This window comes from Drosophila grimshawi, unplaced genomic scaffold, assembly GCF_018153295.1.
Source record: "Drosophila grimshawi isolate 15287-2541.00 unplaced genomic scaffold, ASM1815329v1 contig_1377, whole genome shotgun sequence".
NCBI classification, from domain to species: domain Eukaryota; kingdom Metazoa; phylum Arthropoda; class Insecta; order Diptera; family Drosophilidae; genus Drosophila; species Drosophila grimshawi.
This window is the reverse complement of record NW_025062900.1, coordinates 9,553,950-9,579,113: the sequence shown is the minus strand read 5'-3', so window position 1 is coordinate 9,579,113 and position 25,164 is coordinate 9,553,950. Positions and strand designations below refer to the sequence as shown.

General features: G+C 40.9%; 2 protein-coding genes across 6 annotated transcripts in view; one reads left to right on the top strand and one right to left on the bottom strand.

The window, feature by feature from the left end:
- The window catches only part of LOC6562687 (semaphorin-1A), a 144,577-nt gene that overhangs the window by 71,999 nt on the left and 47,414 nt on the right, over window positions 1–25,164 (top strand). For 4 of the 5 annotated variants that reach the window (XR_006246584.1, XR_006246585.1, XM_043214443.1 and 1 more), the window contains exon 2: window positions 12,283–12,379. Coding sequence is in view for 3 of the 5 variants with exons in the window: in XM_043214443.1 (XP_043070378.1) it covers window positions 12,283–12,379 (97 nt within the window). In the remaining 2 variants the exon portion in view is untranslated. Of the gene's footprint in view, window positions 1–10,836; window positions 11,218–12,282; window positions 12,380–25,164 lie in introns of those variants that run through there. The other variant, XM_043214444.1, reaches the window with a different exon arrangement.
- Window positions 5,972–6,983, bottom strand: LOC116805236 (accessory gland protein Acp29AB-like). Its single transcript, XM_032735837.2, has 2 exons — window positions 6,903–6,983; window positions 5,972–6,843 (listed from the first exon to the last, which is right to left on the bottom strand). The coding sequence occupies exons 1-2, from the start codon at window positions 6,963–6,965 to the stop codon at window positions 6,130–6,132; spliced, it is 777 nt and encodes a 258-aa protein (XP_032591728.1). The 5' UTR covers window positions 6,966–6,983; the 3' UTR covers window positions 5,972–6,129.

Below are 25,164 nucleotides of genomic sequence, written 5' to 3'. Positions count from 1 at the left end.
GAGAGAGAAAGAGAGGCCGTGCAGCAATAACACAAACAGCAACAGGAAACAGTTCCAGAAAAGTTTGCGCAGGTTTTGTTCTTGCAACAGTTTCTTTTCTTTTCTTCTCTTTTCTTTTTTTTTTGTAACATGACTAGCAGGATTCGGAACCCAAAAGCAACACACTCAGGCACAAGCGAAAGCTCATAAAATATTTAACTGCATATACACATGACCCAACACTGCTAAATATGTGTGTGTGTGTGTGTGTCCGAGGGTTCGTTTGAAATCGTAGCATTGTGGAAAAAAAAAAGTGCGTTCCAAAATGTTTTCATATGTTTTTTGTTGCGTCTTTTGGTCGCTGCTGTTGATGCTGCTGCTAACAATAAAAGTTCTCTGGTCGCATATTTTTGTTCATTTCCTTTGGCTTCACATTTTCCGCCATTTGCAGCTGCGTCGACCGAATGCAAACGAGACACACAAACTGCCACACACACATACACAAACACACCTGCCCGAAAATATCGAACTCCAAAAACTCTGCCCACAATATTGGGTATATAGCGCTGGGAATTTGTAGGAATGCGGCTCACATCTGCACCACGCATACCACCCACACCCACACCACCCAGCCAGCCAAAAAATGAAACTGGGTTACAAAGTTTTATTTTCAAATGTTGTTTTGGGGTGTGTGGGAGTTAGTCCGTGGGGGCTATCATGCCAGGCAAAGTGAATTTATGCCAAACGCGAATATTCCCATTGATTTTGGCTTCTTTATTGCTATTTTTCGTCCTCGCTGTTGGCATCCTTAAATGTTGTAACAATTGTTTTTTTCTGTAACTGTTTCTTTCATGTTGTTTGGCTTGTTTTTCCTTGCCAACAACTAGCAAATAAATGGCCAGCATGATAAAAAAACTGTAACTGCAACTGCGAAAGCAACCAAATAGAAATTGTAAAAAAATTGCACTGGAGTAGAGCCGACTGCGAAATATTCTGCAGTTAGTGTAATAATGCAAACAAATCACATATTCAATATACTCATTTTCACGAGCGTTGGAAACAGAGTATACAGAAAAAAAAAGAAAACAGAAGTCAAGTCAATAGACGGAAAAGGGGCACAAAATTTATTTCACTTCTGTTTGAAGTTGCCATTCGATTGGAATTTTAAAAAGCCAACAGTGCAAGCCAAAAATGACATAAAACACACAAGTCTTGCATGTGAACTATTTTAGCAGCTATCAGGAAATATATAGCACATAAATTGATGTTCCCAATTGCCGCCCCAAGTTGAAAACTACTCGGTAGTCATGGTTGGATGTTAAAAATTGATATCTTTTATAGGCAATAAATAAATAAATAATATCCGTTTTTATATGACAAATAACGAATGAAAGTGAATACGGATTCAATAAACTCATTTTTAGAAGAATAATTTAAAAGTATAATTAAAATTAACTTAAGTTTTTAAATGAACATAAAATTGAAGGGAATCTACTCTTGTCTCTTAACCACTCTGTTAACTTGTTAGTAGCTTAAATATTTTGATAGTCATTTCTATACTAATTCGCTATTATCTCTTATTTTGCAGGTGCGTATGATTTGGGAACCTTTAATGAATAATGATGAGAACGAATGGATGGATATTATGAAAATTGAAAATTGCCATCTCTCTGTGCCACTGATGATATATTATATTATGACAAGTGGAGGTCATATTAAAGAGTCCGCCATTCATTGAGGCAACACTTAATATGTAAATAACGGACGTTATTCAACATCCGTTTGTCAGTGGACCGTTTGGCGATGATAAATAACCGCAGTGTTTCAGCTCCTTTATTCTTTTCGTATGCTTCTCGTATGCTTTTCTCCACTTTTGTTTAGCGGAGGAAAAAATGCTTTGGCCACGTCGTCGTCGCCGTCGTCGTCGTCTTCATCATTGTCTTTGTGTTCGTTTTCATTGCCGTTAGCGTTTTTATCTTTATACTGCATTCAGTTTACTTTATTTCTTTTGCTACTCTCTCCCATCAATGCCGCCCTGCCGCCCTCACTCACCAGCAGAAACATCTTTTGTATTATTGTTACGTGTGCCACAGACTCTGTATATTTAGTCCCTGTCACAGTCGCTCTTTGTGTGTGTGTGTGTGAATGTGTGTGTTTGCAGACCTTTAGCAGCGAAAGAATGAAAACCGTTAGAAGTGCTCATGCTTCAATATTAAAATGGCGGCGCCATCACACAGAAATTATGAAAGAGGCCTTCTGAATACCGTTGCGAACGGACTCAAAACGAACGCTTTCTTACCACTTAAGACTTTGGGCTTCATCGGGTTTTTGGCCTTTAAATAAATAAAACCAAAGTCGCTAAGCTTTCGCATTGGTTAGTGGGTTGGGGTTGGCGTTGGTATTGGAGGTCGCTAGACGGTTTAGGGGGGTTTTAGGGGTGGCTTTGACGATGGCCTGAATCGGCAGAATGAGTTAAAAGCCGCCAGCCACAAGTAGCTCAGCGAGCGCACACACGAGCCGCAAAATAATGATAATAATGATGACATTGACGATTTCAATTGTTTATTAAATAAACGCTTTGGCAAATGGAAAGCCCTTTTTCCCTTTTTGAGGCCATTTGCCGTAGTTGACAAGCACTTACAACTTATTTTGAGCTGGATTTAAATGCTTGGGCAGGAGAAAATGTGTATAAGCTGTGCTATAACAGGTTCCAACAAGTTAATTCGTAGAATACCAGCAAAATTATTGAGTAACGAGATGCTTTTGATATGATTGTTGATTTATGTAATATTTTTCGGGGAGAAATATATAATTTAAAAAAAATAACTGGGGTTTAGTATCTTTATGATTAATGTTAAACTCAGTGAAGCGAAAGAAAAAGACTCTTGAAAAGATTGGAAACCAGCATCTTACTATGCTCTCCATCTAATATAAGCGAAACAACTAGAGTAGTCACCAGCAATAATCCTCCATCTGATGAAGCCCGTACGCTGTGCTCAATTTCATTAAGGCCAATCGCAACGACTAAGCCGCATCGCATCGATGCCAATTGGCACAGTGCACCTGAGAAGGAGCTCGGGTTTTTGGCTCCGGCACAGCTTGTTCAGTTGGATACACTCGCTCGATTTGACATGACCCGCTTTAGTTTTGAGTGCGTGCCATGTGAACCACAAAAGCATCGCTGACTGGAATAGCTGGCAGCTTATTGCAATGGATTTCATGTCCGCCTGGCTAAGCCGGCGTCCGTTTTATGGGTCATTGGAGCAGCAGCAGCAGCAGTAGCAGCAGCATCAGCAGCAGACGTAGCACATCACAGCAGCACACACTGACGTGCTTCTGTCATACAGGCAATCATTGGAGTCGAGTTGATGAAAAGCCAGTGAGGAGCGTGCAGCGACATAACCTACATGATAATGCTCATGTCAGTCGAGGACAGAGCACAGAGCACAGTTTGCCCCATGGACGAGCAGTGGGCTGGGCACGCCAGGAGGTATTTAAGACCAGCCAAGTTAAGGCTGATGCTGCAGCTGCAACTGAAGCCAAAGCTGGCTGGTTTGACGGGCAAACGGCATCATTAAACACGAACAAAGTATCATCGTCATACTCATCATCAGCAGCAACAGCAGCAGCAGGAGAAGCAGCAGCCATCAGATGGTATACAGCAACTGTAGCACGTGCCAGCTACTCAGACACTGAGAGAAATTACCCAGTCAACCAGATGACAATGGCTCGTAAAACTGCAATATTTGCGGCACAGTTGAATTTATTGTTAATAATGCTTGTTTTATGTTACCCTAAGCATGCAGGTGAATGAGTTTTGTGCAGCATGGAGTGGGAGCGAATCAAATTTGGCTTTTCATTTCTGCTTCTTACAGTTATAGAATCGTATCTCATACACTTTAAATATATATTTACACTTTTCTCAAGCTTACAACTTGTTTAATGTTCTAACTAATGGAGGAGTGTTACTCAAATTTAGGCATCTGCTAACTTGAGGCTAGGTCAGTTTAGGGCGATTGTCGACAGAAAAACAAAGAATAAGAAATATATCCAATATCCTATATATTTATGCTGATCTCTGCCTCTCTCCGTGTATTCCTACTCAATTTGTACATTAGTTAAAGCACAAGCTTCGTGCTGTGCATCTTATAAAGTGCCCACGGGGCGTCGCAGCCTGATGTCGAAATGCACCTGTGCCTGAAAGCACCACCCACACCACCCACACATAACGTCGCGTCAATTTATAAGGCAATGCAAATCATTGTTTGATTGTGTGTGTGGCCCAAACTCCAGCATGTCTGAAATGCCTGAGCTTGATCAATTACACCCACTGACACTATTAACCCCAGGACCAAGGACCAGGCTCAGACATGCAGCTCTCATATTTGAGTGCGTTGGTAAGGTGGATCCCATATTATTGTCATTGTAATAAGTGAGGCGTGTGCTAAGTGCACACACACACACACACACACACACACATCTCCTCATGTCTGTTTGTTTGTCTGTCTGTCGGTTTGTCTGTTTGTTGCCATCTGCCGCCTGTTTGAGATTCATTCATGCATACCTCACTGGCCCAGTTGTTGGGTGGTGCGTGCACCTGAACACCCTACCAACGATACCTTAATACCTCTGCTGGTAGAGCTCTTTAGCTGCGGGGTTCCTGCTTCATGTGTTTGTTTAGGCACATGTAAAGCGTCTTATCTGTGTCGTGTAAATGCTCCCGTTTGCCAAAGCCCAGGCTATGATTATGCGCAGACACACACACCCAACTAACCAACCAAGCAAGCAACCAACCAACCAACCAACCAACCAGCCTAGCAACCCACCCATCAACGAAGGAAAGGCAGTCGCAGCACGTAGTAAACCATACACAATGCTTTTGGCACACATTCAGATGAGTTTTCCAAGTCAGCTCATGCCGAAAATATCATTTAGTTTCTGTTTGAAGAGCAAGTCATACAGGCGTGAGCTCCTAATGATGCACACAACTTGCTCACTTTCACAGAATGATGGAAAAGTGAAAATGCATTACGCAAGCTATACTCGTATGATAGCATGCAAAAACACTTAACAACAACGAGAATCTATATAAATATATATTTATTTATTTTGTATAATAATCTATGCCAAATGTGTTGTGGTTCAAGGTCTTCGCAAAGGTTATCGGTTCGTTGCACACCAATTCACAGTCAGACTTAATCAAATATCTTTTATATGATTGCCATCCGATACTGAAACATGCTTTAGTGCAGCAATGGCATTCAATTCAAGTCGGAATTTCAGCATACTCAATGTGCGAAACAGTAAAACGTAATTAAATTTATATTTCCCTTTGGCCAGGATATTGTACATGAGAAATTCCTTCACATTTACTTGCATACTCTCTCATAAAACACCTGCCAATTGGTTACGACAATTTGTTGTCATTAAGAGCTCTGCTGTCTGGAGTATGGCCTCCGGTCTCTGGTCTCTGGTCTCTGGTATCTGGTCTTTGTTCTTTGGGTTCTGGGTTTTGGACCGTTTCTGGCGGCTGTCACAAACAAGCCGCAGCTGCCAGAAGTTCTTTAACCTATAGACGGGGTGGTGGGTGAAGTGGAGGCATCCTTTGCAAAGGGATGCTGCGTAACGAAGCGCGATGAACGTAAATGAATGCAAAATAATACAATAATAATTAAAAGTGCATAAAATTCAAAAAAACAGAAAAGGCGGGTTCGGAACAGGCGACATCGAGCCAGGATCGTGCTGGGTCGGTCCTTGGTCCTTGGGCTCGGAACATGTTGCCGGACTCGCGCTTCCACTTAAAGTAAGTTACGTTAATTGTGCTACATAAATGTCATGTAGTCCGTATCCTGACATGCGGCCAGCCCCGGAACCGTTTCCGTTTTGGCCGTCCTTGCTTGCGCCTACCTTTTGCATTCCCCCGTAATGAATTTAAAGGCTTTTATGATTTCTCTTAACGTATTCCGATTAATTTCATTTTACACGAAGCACGTTCGACACAAGGATATATTTCACCAATTTTTTGCCAGATGACGGTACAACAAAAAATGTATCAGAACCGAAACGAAAGGAAATTCTGATTGACAAATTCTGCTTATAGCTAACATTTCTGTCCTACAACCATATCGTAGTCAAATAGATACGAAATGATTATATCTGGCACACAAAGTAAGATGGAGTGCTGCATGGTCTGTCATTCATTTTCTGTTCTCTCCCTTTGATATGGACACATCTCTCGATGGCATTCAAATGGTTCGGCTCCCCAGGAGCCCAAACTAAAAATGTTGCCACCCGACCAGTTGTTAGCGAGACATATTCGTTCTCTGCATTAAGATCTGTGACATCAGTCCAATAGTCTTGATCTGGCTGCAATTGTTGTCGTAGTGCATCATATTCTGCCTGATTTTTCAGATTAAGCAAATGACCACCTAGGTCAACACACCTGTGAGCAGCACCGAACCAGCTTAGCTTAACTTGGTTTTCAATATAATAGTAATTGGATCCAATTTGCCGATATAATTCTGGTCGCACTTCCGCTTTCACTTGTTGCGGACATTTTGTCTCTTTTTGTATCACCTTGTCGAGTATGAAAGTCAATTTATCATCAATATTTGCTGAACTGCTTCGGTCGCCACTGACTTTTTGCTGCAATAAATTGCTGAGCTCCAGAATGGACTTCACTACGTTACTTTCAAGCTCTTGAAATTTGTCCTGTTGGATCAACATTAGGTTCTCAATCCTTTCCCATGCTATTTGGGTATCGGTTTTCTCCGATTTGTTCGATTTGTTCTCAGGGCTACCAATTTGTTGTCCAGAACAGTATCTTTCACATCCTTTTAGCAATCTGTTCGGTAACATGCCGATCTATAATAATATTTTTTTTTTGGTAGATACATTTACATTTTTTAGATTGATAATCTTACCAAAGAGAAACCCAATAGGGGCGTCACTGAGATACAAAGTGTTATTAAATATAAATACAGCATACTTCACAATTTAGCAGCAACTGCAGCTGCAGCTCTGGTTCATCTTTTTATAGAGAAGATCAAGGCGTGAACATTAGGCTTATGCCATTTTGGCAATTTGTAATGGGGTTCGATAATGTAATTTGAATTTGAAATTCGACAAGCCGTATTTGCAAGCACTTCTAGCTACATTTAGCTAGTAACATTTACTGGAGATTTATAACAAATTCAATGATCAGAGAGCCAGCTGTGCTAGGAGTTTCATCATCAACTTGTCTTTGAATCTTAGTCTCAACATTTTTTTTTTTTTTGTATAGGTCTTTTGGCCTTATACTTTGTATTAGTCTTCATCTTGTTACCTTTAACAAGTGCTACTGTTCAAACAATATCTAAATGGCCAAGATCTAGTGTTTCCAATTTGTTTACCTAATATCCGTTCATTATCGATTATCTGGTTGCGGCTTAGTGTCATCTTTTATTCCATCTGAAACAACAAGACAATTACCAAGCGAGTGTGTTCTGTCGGAAGGTGTTTCAGGCCATCAGTCGAGTTGTACTTGAGGTCACTTCCAAAAAAAGCCAAAAGCGTTGCAAAAGCCACCAAAGCAAGAGCTGCTATCAAGATGCAAACATCAGCAGAAAAGGAATCTTGCAGAAGTGACGCTGAATCCGAATCCGAGACTCGCACATAAATTTTGAAAGGGAAACAATACAAAACAAAAAAAAAAAAAACGAGCAAAGGCGAAACCAAAATCAATTCAAACAAAAGAGAGCCAGAAGGGGGGGTGGGGGGGGGGAGGGGAGGGGTGGGTGAGTGCTGAGGCCTTGCCTGGAATGAGCTACTGATAAGCCTGTGGCCAAACGTTGCTCCAGAGATAAGGCAGTGGACCCCAGTGAGGCGTCGATTCCTAATTTCGTTTCGTTTTCTGGTGGCTCTATGTCTAAATGTTTCTCTTTTCGTTGGCTTTATTATTTTATTTGTATTTTTTTATTTTTCTTTTTTTTGCCATTTCTTTCTGATGTTTGGCTTTCGCTCCGCATTGCTTTCTGGCCTTCTGTTTGTGTGTGAGTGAGCGCGTTCATTTCAATTAAATGCAAATCTCGGCGGGGATTTTTCCCATTGAACGCCGCTCGGCCAATGGATTGGGTTGGCAACGTGGGCATGAAGTTTCCTGTTCCATGGATGCTGCGATACAGAAATTGTGGAATGTTTTTCACACATCGCCGCATTCTGTTTTCCGGCTTGCGAAATCACCAAAACCTCTACCTCTCATTCTCTCTTTCTCTCTCTCTTTCTCTTTCTCTCTCTCTCTTTCTCTCTCTCTGTCTCTCTCTCTTTCTCTTTTTTTCTGTCTCGCTTGTAGCTTCCCTTTTTTTTCGAATATATAAGTTTTATGGAACGGCGCTGGCATTGTGTGTATCATGGATTTTTCATGGCTAACAACCCGAACGGAGTATATCGAATACTTAATATAGCATCGTATTTACTCTTACAGATGCTGTGAGATGCAGAAATAATTGCAATATTATCTTACAACTATTTATTTCAACCTTTGCATTTTCCCTACTATTCAAATTGTCGCCTTTTCAAAACGAAACAATGAAATGATTTGCGCATGAAATTAATTTGCTGCGAGTATCGGATACGCTTTCACTTATGTAATGATGTTGAAGAGCTTTAAGAACGATATTTCAACATTTCTTTTTCTACTTGTTAAGTCTGCCTCTTAAAACTTGTTGGGAAATCAATCTGTGAACAAAAAAAAATGTATTTTAGCAGATTAGATCCGGTCTACAAGGGTAGAAAGATAATTTAAGCGGGCTTTCTTTTTCTAGCTGAGTTGCTGAGACTTCTAGTTGAGTCCATTAAAGTAATTTCCATTACTTAGTATTTATTTCTTTATCTTTTAGTTCGGCTCTCTCGCAAAGATGTGCAACATTTTGCTTGCATTTATAATGTATTTGCATATTTAATACCCGCTGTCTTTTTTCGCTGGTTTCGCTATCTTTCACTCCCACTCGCCCATTATTCTACAGGTGTGGCAGCACCTCACCTCAACTGGGAGCAGCCTCCACGGTGTCCGCATATTTATGTAGCTGACTGTGATGCTCACTCCATTTTATGTGCGTATTTTCCGTCGCTTCCTGGCGCTGTTGGGCAAATATTTCCTTTTCCGCTGGCAAATATTGCTGCGGTTCGAGAGTGCGTGCTGGCTAACTTTGTGAACAATTTCAGCCGAACTGAAACCCAAAAATGAAAAATTCATTAAGAAATATTAAATAATCAGCTTATGGCGCTCTGTAATTTGTATAAAAATGCTCCCAGCACAGGGTGCTCAAGAGAAAAGCTACTCGCTTATAAGGCTCCTATCTCCTATCTCCTATCTCCTGCCCGTTGCGCCGTCCACGCAATATTTGCAACATCATAAGTTGCCCGATCTTTGCGTTGTCACGTTCCGGTTCTCTCGGTTCCCACTGGCACGACAAAGTCAAACATGGACACGTTGTCGCCATTGTTACCGCAATGTAAAAATCCTCCAAGCGCAGTCAGCACACAGAAAAACACACACACACACACACACACACACTGAGAGACATAGAGACAGAGAAGGTCCTGTGACGTTGTCCGGCATTTGTAGATTTTCGAATGTCGGAATTTACGTTATTTTTGTTGAATTTGCATAATTTGGAGCGGCAGCAGGCCCGGCAACAACTGTCAGCCAGTTGATTAAAGTGATAGACTCTGTCAGGTTCTTTCCTTCGTCCACTCATTTTTCTTTCCATTTCATTCTCAATTTTTATTTTATTTTTTTTTTTTTAGCGAGTCCGCTCTGCTGCTTGCTGAATCGTCTGGCGCATTCGGTTCGGTCTGCTGCGCCTTTGTCCCAATACAAACGCCCCTAGGGAGAGGAGGGGGCATTGGTCTAGGGTTGGGTTGGGTTCAGTTCGGTTGGGTTGGGTTGGGTTGGGCTTTGGGTACGTGTTGAGTTGCAGTTTACTTTGGGCGTTGCATGCATTTTGAAAGTCAAGGTAAATATTAGATTTTGGCTTGTGCAATTTTTGGCTGTTTGTTGGCCAAAATGTGTGTGTCTGTGGGTGCCTATGTGTATTACTGCGTGTATATGTGTGTGTGTGCCATGTTGTAGATGTGGGTAAAACAAATATTAGCTTACAATTTGAAAGCTTACATAGTTTTACAGGGTCGGCTAAAAGGCCCGCGGTAGCATTAAACATTTGTATTGTGCTTCTTGGTCACTGCCATGGATGGCACCGTTGATTCGTAGAGCCTTGACTACTAGCAAAAATATTAAAGGGTATTCGGTAGACCCAGAGCATATACCATGTTCAGTGCTTGTCTACCTATGCTTTTTGTTTGCTCAATGTAACCCCGTGTTATATTACAGCTCATAAGGTATATTATTATTTGATGTGTTTTTTTTTCTTTCAAAAAGGACTTTTTAACTTAATAATGATCGTAGAGTTCGTTGTACTTCTAAATAATGGAGCATTTAGTGTTTTGTACTTATCCCGTGACTCCATCCTTGTCTCTTGTTTGCCCATGTTTCTACACATTTCATTACTATTGCAGCTGCCATGTCCTTTGCTGCCTTCCATTTCTTTTTTGTTTTTTTTGAGAACTCCCCAACTTATTTGCTAGGTTTTTTGTGTCAAAGCTTTGTTGCTTTTAATTAAAGCACCAAATTAAAATTTTCGTGTGTGTTTGTGTGTGTGCACTGAAACTTTTACTGTACTTGAGGGCCTTCCCCAAAGTTTGAGAGGGGGGCAGGGCAAGGTGATGCCCCTCATCATGCAGACAGTTGTGCACATGTCCCACGTGTCAGGTTAAACGTCATGCAAACAAAAGGCCTGTCGCATTTGAAAAGCTCGTGAAAAAAAGCTTTTTTTCCGCCCAATAAATTTGGCTGTTTTTTTATTCACAAAAAAAGGGTTAAGGTGTGAAGCGAGCTCCCAAATGACCAGGTTGCATCCAGTTGGCCATGTCCATAAGCCATAGACCATAGACCAAGCTCCACCACCCTCAGGATTCGGACTCGGTCTCCATCCGCGAACTGTGGCGCGCATATATTGACAGCATAGTTGAGGCATTAAAAAAGCACTGAAACTTTTTCGTTCTTTGTGGCTGACCGCTTGCAGTCAAAGTTAAAAGCTGAGTTTAAAAAAAGTTCGCTCTGACATCATTGATCAAATGAAGGGACTGACAAAAGGCGTGCCACGTTATCCGTAATGATTCCAGCTGGGGGATGTGGCTATTGTGAGTATATATTTAAGGGTTATTCGCTCAAAAAAAAATAAAGAAAATAATAATAAAGGGAATGTTTATCAAGTGTAAGGGAAATTAAATTTAAGGGATATCCAGTGAGTGAAAAATAAATGATGAAATGGATCTGCTGGATTGTTTACTAGCGACAGATAGAATACCTATCAAACAAGTATAAAATTGTTTAAGCAACAAGAATTTACTTGCCGTTGAACATTTGAGTCCATCCCTGACTGATTGTGGGTGCTAAGTAAACCCTATTTAAATTAAGCATAATAGAAAACTGAACCCTTGTCGAAAAACAATGTTGTTTGCTTTTAGCTTAATACTATTTTTAGAAATGAAAGATTGTATACATTAAGCTAGTTACTCTATACATTGGACAACTTCAATTGAAAGATATTTCCTTCGATAGTCAGTTTATCTTGAATGAATTGAGTAGACAACAGTAACTAAACACCTTGCCGTGTAATTACCGAGAAAACACGACTCCCTGGGAGATTTAAGTACTTGATGGCTCGGCGCTAGTTTATCAGAGACTGGATCAGTTTGTGGCAGCTGACAACTATCAGTGGTTGCTTGTTTTCCCCGGCGACAAAAAAGTAAATGCGAATAGCTAAAGTAAACAAATGACAAAAAACTTTAGCTCCAGTTGTTGTTGTTGTAGTTTTTTTGTTGTCCTGTTTGTGCTGCTAAACGGGCAATCCTTTTGTACAGCTGCCCGCATTTTAGTCTGCCTTTTTAAGTCCCGGTTCTCTGCTCGGGCGCCATTTGCATATCAACCAAACAACAGGCAGCTCCCAACTCCTCCTGCCTCCTGCCTCCTGCCTCCTGATGGGCAGCCTGCTTGGCAGCTGCATTGTTTTCCAGTGCGCCGCCATTTTCAGCTTTTTAGTTTTAGCTGGGAGAACCCTCGGCTCGCTTTTTTGTCGCCTTTAACGACGCCTAATTGCCTAATTAGGCATTTGCCTTCGTCTCATCGCCGCTGCTGCTGCTGCTGCTGCTTTGACCAACTTTAGCTGACTGTAAATTTTAATATTTCTCTTTTCTATTTTACAGGTCCCGAAGATATACTGAAATTTCTGGGCAATGAGAGTGTCGTGGATCACTTCAAACTCGTCACCAAGGATGGCAACAGTCTGCTCATCGGTGCCAGGTAAGAATATCTCGTTCCAGTTACCTTTTGTCACGCCAAATGCAATTCAAGATGCTGCTGCAGTTTGCTGTGGCACAAACAGTGCAGTGTCCAGGGTGTGGCACTCCAGATCCACTCAACCCCAATCGCAATCATTCGCCTCGTTGCCGACCTGCTCCTCAAGAGGCCTTTTGCAACTGGCCGCCTACTTTTTCACTTTTAATTCAGCTTTGTGTTGCGTACGCTTTTGTTTTAGTTTTTTTTTTTATTTTTGTCGTTGTTTTTGTTGTTTCGGGGTGCGGCTATAAGCAAAGGCGCAAAGGAAAGTTGCTTTTCCGTTTGCTCCATTTTTCATTTGGTCGTTTACGTATAGATGGAGGAGGGTTTGGTGGCGGCAGGTTGCGGGGCCTGCTGTTCACTTTATGAGTTTTATGCGGGGCACTTTTAATGCTTTTGGAAATTGGTTTAGACGATGATTAAAGTTTTTTAATTGCATTGGTATGGACACCATTCGCTGAGGACTCAGCTTGAGCTCTAGTTTGAGGTTGAAGGTAAGGGCGAGGGTGTTGGTGTGGGTGTGGGTATGGGTGTGGGTATGGATTATATAATGAGTAAATGGGATTTCAATGTGATTACATTTCGAGTGTGATCCGTGACGAAAGGCTGCATTAGTATCTGGCTGCAAGAAATATAATCAAATAGAGACAAAACTTTAATAATGAGACAACGTTCTGAATAGGATAATGTAAAAGAATGATAAAAAAACATACTAATTTAATACCTCGTAAAGCGGCTTATGCTTGTGGCTTTTCTCATACACAATCAATGTATTTTGAATACCTATTTGCTCTTATCCAAAATGATTCGTTGCCAGCAGCAACAGTTCCCAATATACACATTAAGACCAGGCCGTAGATTCCGTGAAGAAAGCAGCCAAGTTGTGACAGGCAACAGATGAAAGTTGAAAGTTGAAGCCTTTAACCAGTTGCAGCCCACCTCAGAAACCTCTTTGGTGGTACTTTCCGTCTAATACCCGTAATGTCAACTTTTTCGGGGAAGTCTGCATGTGTGTATGTGTGTGTGAGTGTGTGTGTGTGTTAGCCTCGTCATCAGCATTTGTTTAACATGTTTTAAATGAAACTCTGTAAAGGCATCGCATGGAGTGCAAAATCCACATAAAGTAAACTTCAATTTACTTTTCGCACACATTGTATTTAATTTAAGTAGAAAATACATAGTATATGAAAAGTTCGCAAGGGCACAAAAGAGAGCAGACACCAGCTGATGCTAGAGCTAGTTGAACGAGCTCTTAGCTTCCTATCAGGAGGGAGGAAATCGGGTTTCGGAGTGAGGTACTCAGTGGCAGCAGCTAAAGTGCGTGGTAACTTTGATTTTGCTGACTGCTGGCAAGAACAACAAGAAACCCAAACGCAAAACTTTGCAGCAGGTGCCCCAACATATCTAAAGAGAGGAGGGGACTAGACTGAGGTGCAGGCCAAGGAGGGGGATGTTAAAGTTTGAGCCCGGCAAACATTCAAGTGATAAGTTTAAAGGGTTGCCCACCAGCGAAGCAACCCTCAAAACCAAAGACTAAGGTAAAGTTGGCCTTAGCACACACTCAGAAAAAATCATAGCCAAGAAAATACACAATCGATCTTAAATTAAAACCTGCCTGATAAGCCGATATAATTTGAGATATTCCACAGAGAAACCGTTTTCAACCCTACACCTATGGTTAAAGCGCTTTGCAAATCGCTTGCCCTTAATTAACAAGCCCAAAGGAACTTTCCTTAATTATTCTTATGCTTAATATTCCGAGCCGACATATTTTAGAAACTTTCTATCCTAAATACAGAAATAACACTAACTAAGCTGTTTCGGCGACCAAACAAATCTAAACTTAATATGTTGCTTAAAACGTTGACAGGAAACCCCTTATTCTTCGAGAAACATTACTTTAGATAATTTATTATTTTTTCCTTAGTGTAATTGGAGCCACACTCAGGCGCTGTCTGTGTGTGTGAACCTTGTAAATTCTGTCCTTGTAGCAAAAACCGCAAAGATGCTTTCTGCAAATGTTGCTTGCAAGGTTTATTAAACGTATTGTATGTGTGCCTCATAGACAATGGAGTCGGGGGGTTGGTAAGGGGTTCCTTTGGAGTCAGTTGCTGCCCCTGCTTCGGCTGCGCCATGCAAATGTGCGCCAGCTGACACACATATTAAAATGTTGCATACTTTCTGGCGTTGGCCTGGCCAGCGGCAGCAAACCAGACATAATAAACATGTATGTGTGTGAGTGTGCTTGGTAAGAGGAGCCAAGGAATTTGTGGTAAAAGGAATGCGTGTAGCTTGTAAGACAAGACATCGTCACTCCCTGCTCTTCTCAATCGCTCCAGCAGCCACACTTGCCCAGACAGTGCTAAACTTTCAAAAATTGCAAATAGTTTCTGGTAATTTAATATTAACACGAGTTGGCCGTCCACTTGCCTTATGTACCACTCTCTCTCTCTCTCTCTCTCTCTCTCTCACTCTCTCTCTCTCTCTCTCTCTCTCTCTCTCTATCGCTCTGTAGCACTCTGACCATGCCCTTTGGCTCTTTGTGTTTGTTGCGGTTTTCTGGAACACACAATTTCGAAGAGACGCTGTGGGCAAATGTTTGGTTTCTGCAATTAGTGCGGTTTGTGTGCCATCGTTTCATTTCATATTTTATTCGAACATGGCCAGGAACTGGAATTACAAAGAACTGAACTGCATATGGCCACAGCTTGTGGCTTAAGCTTCTAATACAATAATTTAGCAAGGACATTAGATGTGCAGCATTAACAGCATTCCTTTGACACGCAAAGCTGAAAAACTAAATTTTTAGAAATAATGCTCAAGAAGAGAGCAAACATTTATTCAAACATTTATAGATGATTTCTTGAAAAAAAAAGTATTTTACAAACTCCCAGCATACAGCCAAAAATGTATGATGCATATTCATATCTATTTAAATAATCGTTTTCACATTATCATAAAAATCCAAAAAATAAATAAAATGCTGCATGTAAATTATTGAATTTTATGCGAACGCATTTTAATTTATGATTTCCTTGTTTTTGTGCCAAAGGGAAATCAATTAAAATATTTATTTTAATTCAAACTGTAGCTGCATTTTTTTCATTTCCTGGCATTAAAAGGGCTGATAATTTGATGATTTCTTTTTCAACAAACCGATTTCCATTTGTTTTTCTCCGAAACAATTGACTTGTTTTGTGCCAAGATTTAAGTGGCATGAATGGAAATTTCTAGGAAAACGAAGAGCAACTTTGATTGGATATCTTCAAATAATGCCCACGAGCCCATTATCTTCTATGACTTTTCCCTCTTGGCATTTCCCGTTTGCAATCATCTTAATTTGCGTTGCGTGGCAACAATGCCTGAAACTGCAAAGAGTCCAATTTACTTCGCTCAACTAAAATATTTATGATTTTTATTTTTTAATTTAATTACGTGCATAATTTAGCATTACAAGTGAGAGAAATTAATATAAGGAGAGACACAGAGAGAGAGGGGGAGAGGGAGAGAGGCTGCATAATGAGGCAGCAAAATGCAAACACAACAGAAACGCAAGCAAAGCAGAAAAAATTAAGTGAGCTCCAAACACACAAATAAGAGCTACATAAGTATTACTGTTTTGCGGAGAGAGAGAGAGAGAGCGAGAGAGAGAGAGAGAGAGAAAGACGGAGAGGGGGTGTAGTGGGGAGAAGGCCAGATGAAGACTGTGGCAGGGAGAACTTGTCGGCTTTTTGCTAGCCGAGTTTTTGTACGCATGAACGCATTTGTATGCTGGCTTTGTCGTTGCCAGAGTTGCCACTTACGTGATTAATGGATTTTTAACAAGTTACACATTCCGAAAAGGAGCCCAACTACACACATTCACACACACACACACACACACACAGGCAAATGCCCACTTATTCAAGCAGAGAGCGTCAAAGTAACCAAAGGCAACTGCTGCTGAAAGCCAAAAAGCGCCACTCGTGTGTGCGTGTGTGTGTGTGTGTGTGTGTGTGTGTTTGTGTGTGGAGTGTATAACCACATGTATGCGTATGGGTGTATTTCTGTGTTGGGAACCCACTAAACTAGCATGACAGGGCGGAAATGCGAATGTGACACGCGTTTTGCATGTGAAACGTCATGAACAAAGTAGAAAACGAAAGAAAAATAAACCAAACGTGCGGCCAAGTTGCCTTCTAACAAAACCCCGTCGGAACTTACATGTATACACACACACACACACACACTCGCACACACTCTCAGGTAGCAGGTATGTCTACCTGCCAAAACCAGGCTCAGCTTCTATATGCAAAGTCAAAGTGAATTCGTTAAGTTGCCAAAAGCAGTAACTCCAAGGTAAAAAGGACACAAAAAAAATAAAAAATAAAAGCACCCAAAAGAAAAGAAGAAAAAAAAATGAATCCAGGCCACAAATTTCTCGAGATAATCGAAAATAAACCGAACTGCACAAACAGCTTAGATCATGTTTTCTTCCTTTTTTTTTTTGGGCCGCATTTGTACTTTGCGTCCAATTAAATTGTGCTCAAATTGATTGAATAGCGCACAATTGTTGTTGAAGCTGGTTAAGCTTTCTTTGAAGTAATTGCACGTGAAAACTTTCGACTGTTGGCAAAAAACAAACACAAATTCAAGCAATTAGCTTAAATGAGTAGAACATATAGTTGCTTAACAAACTTGTCATAAAATTTAAACAAACTTGTTAAAGTTAATATGAATACTTTCTAAAAATATGTTTTTCGCTGTGTGTCAAGTGTTTTTTCTTATTTTTTAAATACTCTTCCAAACAAAAAAACATATTTAAATTATAAAAAGAGATCACTAAATAGCAAATCATTTGTTATAAATCTTTAATCTCGTTTTTTAAAGTTTTCGCATTAGTATTATCAACTGTTCTGCGTATATTCAAGCACTACCATTTTGTTACTGTCTTAAGTGTATATTTTCCAATTTCAACTGGCAACTGTCACTTATGCAAATGAGCTGAAGGCCTTCGAACGTGTTCTGCCCACTTTTACCCACTTCAGCTCTCCTTTTTTTTCTTTTTTTTTTTTATTTGTTTGCATACTCATTTTTTAGTTGGCGAAATTGCAACCTGAGTCCTTTTCTGAACTCGTTATTTCTCTGTGGCATGCTCAAAATAATCGTAATTCACAGCTAAATTTGTTGTACAAGGATTGCTGCGGCGCATGTCTTTATCTGATCCATTTTTGGACATTTTTCGGTGCCTGGCAGCCAAGCGCTCAACATGAAAATTGGGTTAACACATTAAGTTGGGATATGTGCAGCAGAATATCCTCGTTCTCGTCCTTGTCAGTGTTGGCAATCGAATGAATGGCGACAAAGGCGGAAATAAAATTGCTAAACGAAGAAACCATTTAAACGTCCCAGGATTTTGCCTCCTCTTGCCTTTCTCTTGCCCCCCTCCTACCATGCCACACACTCATTCGCGCTGCTTCTTCTGACACATGTCGGCCTATCTGTTTTGCCTTAACATTCTGTGCAGTGTACAACAACGGGCGACAGGCGCACAGTGGTTAAAAATTGTTAAATCGTTTATATTTCAATAGTAAATGGAATAATCTCATTTTTTGGAACTGGCCCAATTTGATTATTTTCTGCATTTTGGCAAATTGGCAAATTTTCTGCTTTAAGCTGGCAAAATACATTTGCAACGCACTGTGCTGTATTTTGGCAATTCCATTTTTGCGTATTCAATTTTCCTTTGGTGTTTTGCAGTCTCAGTGCAAATTTGGTTATTCACACACGCACACACACACGCACACACACACACACACACACACACATAGACACTTCACAACGTCGTCGTTGCTTCAATCTTTTATTTCATTCCATTCTTTGCCGTTGTGCAACTGTGCAACAATCAGTTTTGCACCGAAAATTCATTTCCGCTTGCACTAGTTTCGTGTGTGTGTTGATGTGTGTGTGTGTGTGTGTTGGTGTGCACAACAATCGCCATCTAATTTCGCCTGCAATTTATACGCATATGCGCTGTGCAACAGCGTTGCACACTTTTTGCGGCTCGCTGCTGGCCAAAATGGATTTCCATTGGCAGTTTTGTTCAGGCTTCTTAAATGTTCGCCATTCCCCTTGTTGGCCTGCCCCCTTTACCTTTATATATATATATATATGTATATATATCCAGCGATGGCCCTCCTAGTTTCACATAGTGCTGATTTTAATCTGCGGTAAACTGAGTGCCTCGCCCCCTTCGTCCGCCCTTTCTTTTTTATTGTGATTGAAGATGGCAGATTGAATTGTGAAACAAATGTCCTTCAAGGTTCGTCCTCGTCGTAGGCAGACGGCAACAATGACGCGAAAAGGGGCACCCATTGTTGTTATCATCTCGGTTGGAGGTATTGTTTAGCGCCATTCAGACTGATGCTACCTTGGCTAACAAGAGAAATAGATAGTGCCGCTGCTGCTGCTGCTGCTGCTGCTGCTGCTGCTACTGCAACGTGTGTCGCCTCCAGATACAACAACATGTACTCAGACTCTCGAGCACACAATAGATCGTCAATGATGTCAGTGGGTAATAGGAAACGGTACCAAGCATCCACATACAATTCTATTCTGTTACAATGCCACAACTGCAGGTGGAACCAGCCCGAAAACTATATAAAGTAATGCTGTGCTTCGTATATTATCAAAAATATGAAAAAAAATATGTGAGGCATATAACAACAGACAGAGTAACTAGAAGGCAATTTATATACGTATAAAAAATAATGCTTGTCAATTAAGCATTTTGTATTTTATACATTTTGGAAATGGATATCAAATATATAACCAACGTCTACTAAATTGTCAACACGTTGAGGCACAAGGATCGGAGGCACCGAGATGTGAGATATACACAAAGTGGCGCCCGAATTGTGATAATTAATATTGCATTAATTAATTAAATTAAATTTCGCCATACCCCGCTCCCCAAAGCCTGTCAGGCAGGTGATTGTTTGGAAAATGTCTGTTTAAAATATGCAAGCGATTCCTCACTGAGAAATCAAACAGTAGAAATTTTGCAGAGCCGCTTTGGAGTTGACTAAAAGCCTGACAAATTGAAAATGACATAGCTGTAGCTAATATTTTATGTAGCTCCGAGGAGCAGAGTACGGAATGGGTAATTGGTTCACTGAGTGAAGTGCGCTGCACTTGGACTTTAATCATCCTTATGAGTTTGGGTCTGTACCCCAAAATGGATATGGAACTGTGCTATCCGGCTCTGGCCCTCGCACAAAACAAAATGCAATTTGCTTTGTCATGTTGTCCGTTGGTCAGCAGCAGCAGCAAACATGGATTGAGGCAATGGTGACATGGCCAGAGGTGAGGCTTCAGTATGTCGAAAATCTAACTCTATCTGCTGATGCTGCTGCTGCTACTGCTGCTGCTGCTGCTGCTACTGCTGCTGCTGCTACTGCTGCTGCTGCTACTGTTGTTGTTGTTGTTGTTGTTGTTGCACCTGCTACCTCGAACAACATCTGAACTCCAGCACCTCACACCACTCACAGCTCAATGGCAGTCACATTTTGCTTTTCGGCATTTGACAGTTTGGACATTTTCTGCTCGCTTGGAGTGCTGACGAGAGCAGATAGACAGCAGACAGAGATGCCAAGCAGATTGTGGGTGGCTGGGGGTTTTTCACAAAAGAAAAACGTTGGTCAATCACATGAAATTCAAACCGTCAATTCGTTGCATTCCGAAACAGAGGAATCGACCAAAAGGGGGCATCACCAGCTGCCGCAGACAGAGATACAGAGCCAATGGCTCTCTGATATGCTTGCGAATGAATGCAAGAGTTGAGCATATGGTAAAGACACAAGTTAAATGATCAACTCTTAAATTCCCTGGTAAACAAGAACTGTTACTTGAACCATTACGTGGCTGAAACTAAAAAGAAATTATGTAACTCCAAAAATAAACAAGCTCATTTTATCGTTAACTGCAATAAAAATAAAATCTTAAAAGTCGATGCTTCCAATTGTAATACTCGTATGTCAATTGATCGACTGTATAAAATTCAAAATTGAATAAGAAATACTCAAGTTATAATCTCATATTGATCTCAATGCTGTCAGCTCTCATTACTATCGAGCTCTCTCGACTACAGCTTTCTCTCTCATTGTCTGCCATCTTTCTAGCATATACTAAAGAAATAGGCAGCCTGAAATCTATGAGAGAGAACGGAAATAAGGGAAAAGTGAGAGGGAGGGAGAACTGCCTGCTGCACTTTGATAATTTGAGCATTAGCTGCCATTGTTTGCACATTTAATTCAATAGCAGAAAACACAAGAGGCAACAGTTGGGGATTCCGGCTTAACATGGCGAATGGCGGCGACAGCGTGGTAAACTCTGAACTTTGTCCAGCTTTCGAGCTGAGGAACGCATGTGAAATGGCAGAGTGAAATGTGTGCAGAAGAACGGGTTGCCCTATGTTGGAGGAGGAGAGTTGGATTTCGCTTGATTTGCTTAGCTTTTGGTCATACAGTAAAGCCATTTACCGTTTTGTCGCAAGAATACCGGCAACGACAGCGCTGCAGCCAGCAACATGAATGCAACTCAAAAGTACTGGTGGCAGGTGATGCAAGCCAGTTGGATGATGGGGCAACAATAAAAGCTGTCAAATCGTCTGCCCCCGCCCAAAGTCAACTTCTTTTCATGCTTCAAGTGTGCAGGCAAACCAAACTGAATACTGGTTGCAGAATGCAGCATGCTGCATGCAAGCTGTGCAGGCTGCCACATGGGAATATGCAACTCTCTCTCCTATGCCGTCCACGCCTGGTAAATTGACGCAAAGTTTGATGACGTGTGACATTGAAAGTTGACTGGCAAAGGCTGAGCAGAGCAGAACAGAGTCGAGCCGAGCCGAGACGAGCTGGGATTGGCATCGATTTCGGTTCAAAGTACCTGCTGAGCCCGCCTGAACCGCAGCCCCTCATTAATCACATTTGTAAAGTGCCGCAATTTGCACATCTCAATTGCAAGCGATTCGATTCAGCACGTGACCCAAACCAACAATAAAGGAGTGAGGAATGAAGTGGATGTGTGGAGCTGAAGGTCCTAGAAGACTGCAGCAAAATTTCGAGAACTGCTAGTGGAATTTTCGCACTAGCTTTATCAGTTATTTCATTAGCAAACATGGCGTATACGTTTCGTAATCGAATTGTGAAAATGTCTGAGAATTGAGAACTTATGCTGATACATAAATTACTTCACAATATCTAAATGAATCATTCGACTCATGGCACAGCTATTTACACAAGTATTGAAATATTATTTCTTGTCATGCTGATAAAAAATAACTTCGAACTCAGGCAAAAGTAGGTTTGAATCACAAAAATGAGCTCAAGTATATAAATATGCACACATATGTTTTATTCGCCCAATTAAACCAAATTGCTTCGCATATTTTGTATTAAACGTTGATTCTTTCCCCCGGCCGCTCACAGTTTGAGCTTCTCAAATATTCTGTAATATGCTCTCGGGGCAATAAATACGTAATCAAGTAGCATAATAAATAAATTACAATCATTATTCACAGTGCGCTAATGATGCTTAAATTTCGCCGCAAACCATCAACAAACAAATAATGCGCCATTTTTTTTTTATTTTTTTATATTCTTAATCTAAAAATATGACAATGCCAGTTGAACAAGCAGCAGCAGCAGCAGCAGAAGCACACAAGAAAAAAAAGTAAAATATATATATAAAAATTAATCAGAGCTAGGCTAGAAATACAAGGAAAAAAAAAAACAAAAATGCATAATTTATTTTCATCGTATTTACATGCCACGCACAGTCGCCGACTTCGAGAGCCATAAATATGTGTTGGGCCAATGCTAAAAATCTGCCTGGCGCAATAAATATCACATTTTATTGGGCACACGCAGGAGAGGTTGCCTGCCTGCCTGCCAGCCTGCCAGCCAGCCAGCCAGCATCAAACGTGGCCCACAGCTACAGCCGCTGGTCTGGTAATGATGGGCGAATGCGTGTCTAGGCAACCAATAGATACATTTTTGTGTATTCGTCTGCCTGTCTGTTATCTGCACACAGCCAAGGTCATTCGCTTGTTTCTCCATTCAATTAGCAGCGCAGAGCGGGCGTGTCGTATGAGCAATTTGCATGTTTCACTGGAGTCTAGACTGTATCTAAAAATAATAATAAAAAAAAAAGGGGCGAAAGTTTCGACTGGTGTTGCTGCTGCTGCTGCTGCTGCTTTGTTTGGCGGCTGTTTTTAGTCTCGGTACCATTTAATTTGATGCTTTTTGTGGGTCAAGCCACAAAATGGCGGCAGCGGCGCAATGATGACAATGATTTTATTCCTTTCTTATGTTTTGTTTTCGCTGCTGGAAGGCTTCCTCCCTCAATCTATTTTATGGCATGCCCGCATTCTCATTGTCATGATTGTTGTTCTTGTTGTTGTTGTTGTTCTTGTTGTTGTTGCAGTTTTAACGTCTTTGAAAGCCCGTCAACCACAATGCCTTTATTTATGTGCATGTGGCTTTTGTTTTGTTGCTTTTCGGCTGCTTTGCTATTACGATATATGTATGTGTATGTAAGTGTATTTGAAAAGGGTCCTCAGCTCGTTTTATTCCCTTTTCCTTTCTCTTTTTTTTTTTTTTTTGTATCTACGAGAATCTTGACAGATTCAAGACGCGTGCGAAAATGGGCCGTTTTCAATGGAACAAAGGAATGAAAACGTCGACTTGTTACACATAATTTGAAAATTATGGCGAAATCATGCGAATGGTGCGGTTCGTGTCAAGGCGACAGCTCCAGTCAGAAATATGTTGAACCCACATTAGCAAGCATCTTAAATAATAAATGTTTAAAATGAACCCTATATCTATATATATATATATGGTTTCTGGCAGGCAGGAAATTGGTTTATTCGCTCATACCAAAGATTATATCTCACTACTATAATATATGCGTACAATTAAACAGAAATATTTGTAAAAAAATAATACAAATATTGCACGCAGCTTAAAATTGAAATACTTACGTGGCTTAAAATCGTGAATTACGCGTTTTTCAATATGATGGACACATAAATTCACTTGAATTCAGCTGAGTGGCACTTGTGTAGCAGCAACAACTAGGCAAATCGGGCAAATGCGTTGACCAAATGTGCGCATTGAAGCATTTGATGCTGGCCATAGTTTGAAATATCTGCGGTTTTGCGGATGCCGTCCAGGCTCAACATGATTCGCGGTCTTGTGCGACTCGTCGAGCACTCATGAATAAATCGACAAACAAATTTCAAATGCATCATTTAACATTGCCAAATTGCGTATTTATTTACTGTACTTTAACATTTCAAACTGCAATTTATATGTATTATATATTTTTATTTCATTTTTTTTTTGCAAATGGATTTTTATAAAATAGTTTAAATCCGTGCGCATTGAGTATTTAAAGTAATTGATTTGAAGCACACTTTAACTACTTGTGAGTCTGGTTTTAAGTGAACAGCTTTAGCCTTTTAGTGAACGTTTGGACAAATTCTCTCGTGCATTTAAGTTGCTAAGTTAAAATAAACTGAGCGCAACAGCAGCAGCAGCACCATCAGCATCAGCAACAACAACAACAGTGCTGGTAAATGCGCAACAACGGCTGCAACAACAAAACATGTGCAAAGCAGTGAAAATCCTACGTAATCGTTGCAGTAAAAGTAACCGCACTGCTTGCAGGCAGCCGAAGCAGCAACAACTAGCACGCTACCGTGTGGAAAATATTTATGAGCATGGTTTTTACGCCAAATGCATTTTATAAAATGTTACCCCCTTCTCACTCACTCTCCTACTCTCTCTCTCTCTCTCTCTCTCTCTGCTATCTCATTTTCTGGCATTCTTTATCTGAATTCAGCTTCTGTTTGTTTGCGCTTCACACTCTGTCTGACTGCTTTACCGTCGACGTTTTCGTAAGCGCGTAAATATCATTGGCGCTTGTGCATTAGTGTGCGTCTGTGCGTGTTAAGCAGTGCGTTAAAGTGTTTATGTGTTGGTTACGTATGTATGTATGTATGTGTGTGTACCAGCAGCAGCAGCAGCAGCCGCAGCATCAGCAGCAGCGCAACCAGTAATTTTTTCTTTTCTTTTTCACTTTACTCTTTTTTGGCACTCAACGTAGTCGCTGCCGCAGTCATTGCCACCTGCAGCGCTCCCTTTCGCTATAATATATCTGTCTCATTTTATGCTCCTTCCACTTGTATGCTAATTTCGCTTCACACATTTTATATTTATACGCTGCTGCTGACAACAGCAGCGCCAAACAGCAACTGCAGCCAACTTAACTGCGAGAAAGCCACAGGGTTGCCACCGCTCGTTTCGTTTGAAGTTGCATTGCGTTGTTAGTCTTCTTGTTGTTGTTGTTGTTGTTGTTGCCGTTGTTGCCGCTGCTGTTGTCATAATTAAAACGCGCTGCATAATTGCCAAACAATGGAACACAATGCATTGTCACAGTGGTGTACATATATGTCTGTGTGTGTGTGTGTATATGTGTGCTACCCCCTTCCCTTTCCACGGGTAACGGCTCCACAGCCTGTGCGCTGGGCCCATGGCAATCACGACCATTTATTCGATTGCCTAACAAAGTGGACAATGTGCAATGTTTTGTCTCCCTGTTTGCATTGGCCAGGCCAACAACCAGCACACATACACACACACAAAACACACACACAGACACTGGCATACTTATACATGTATGTGAGGCAAGTGCAGTAGAGCGCG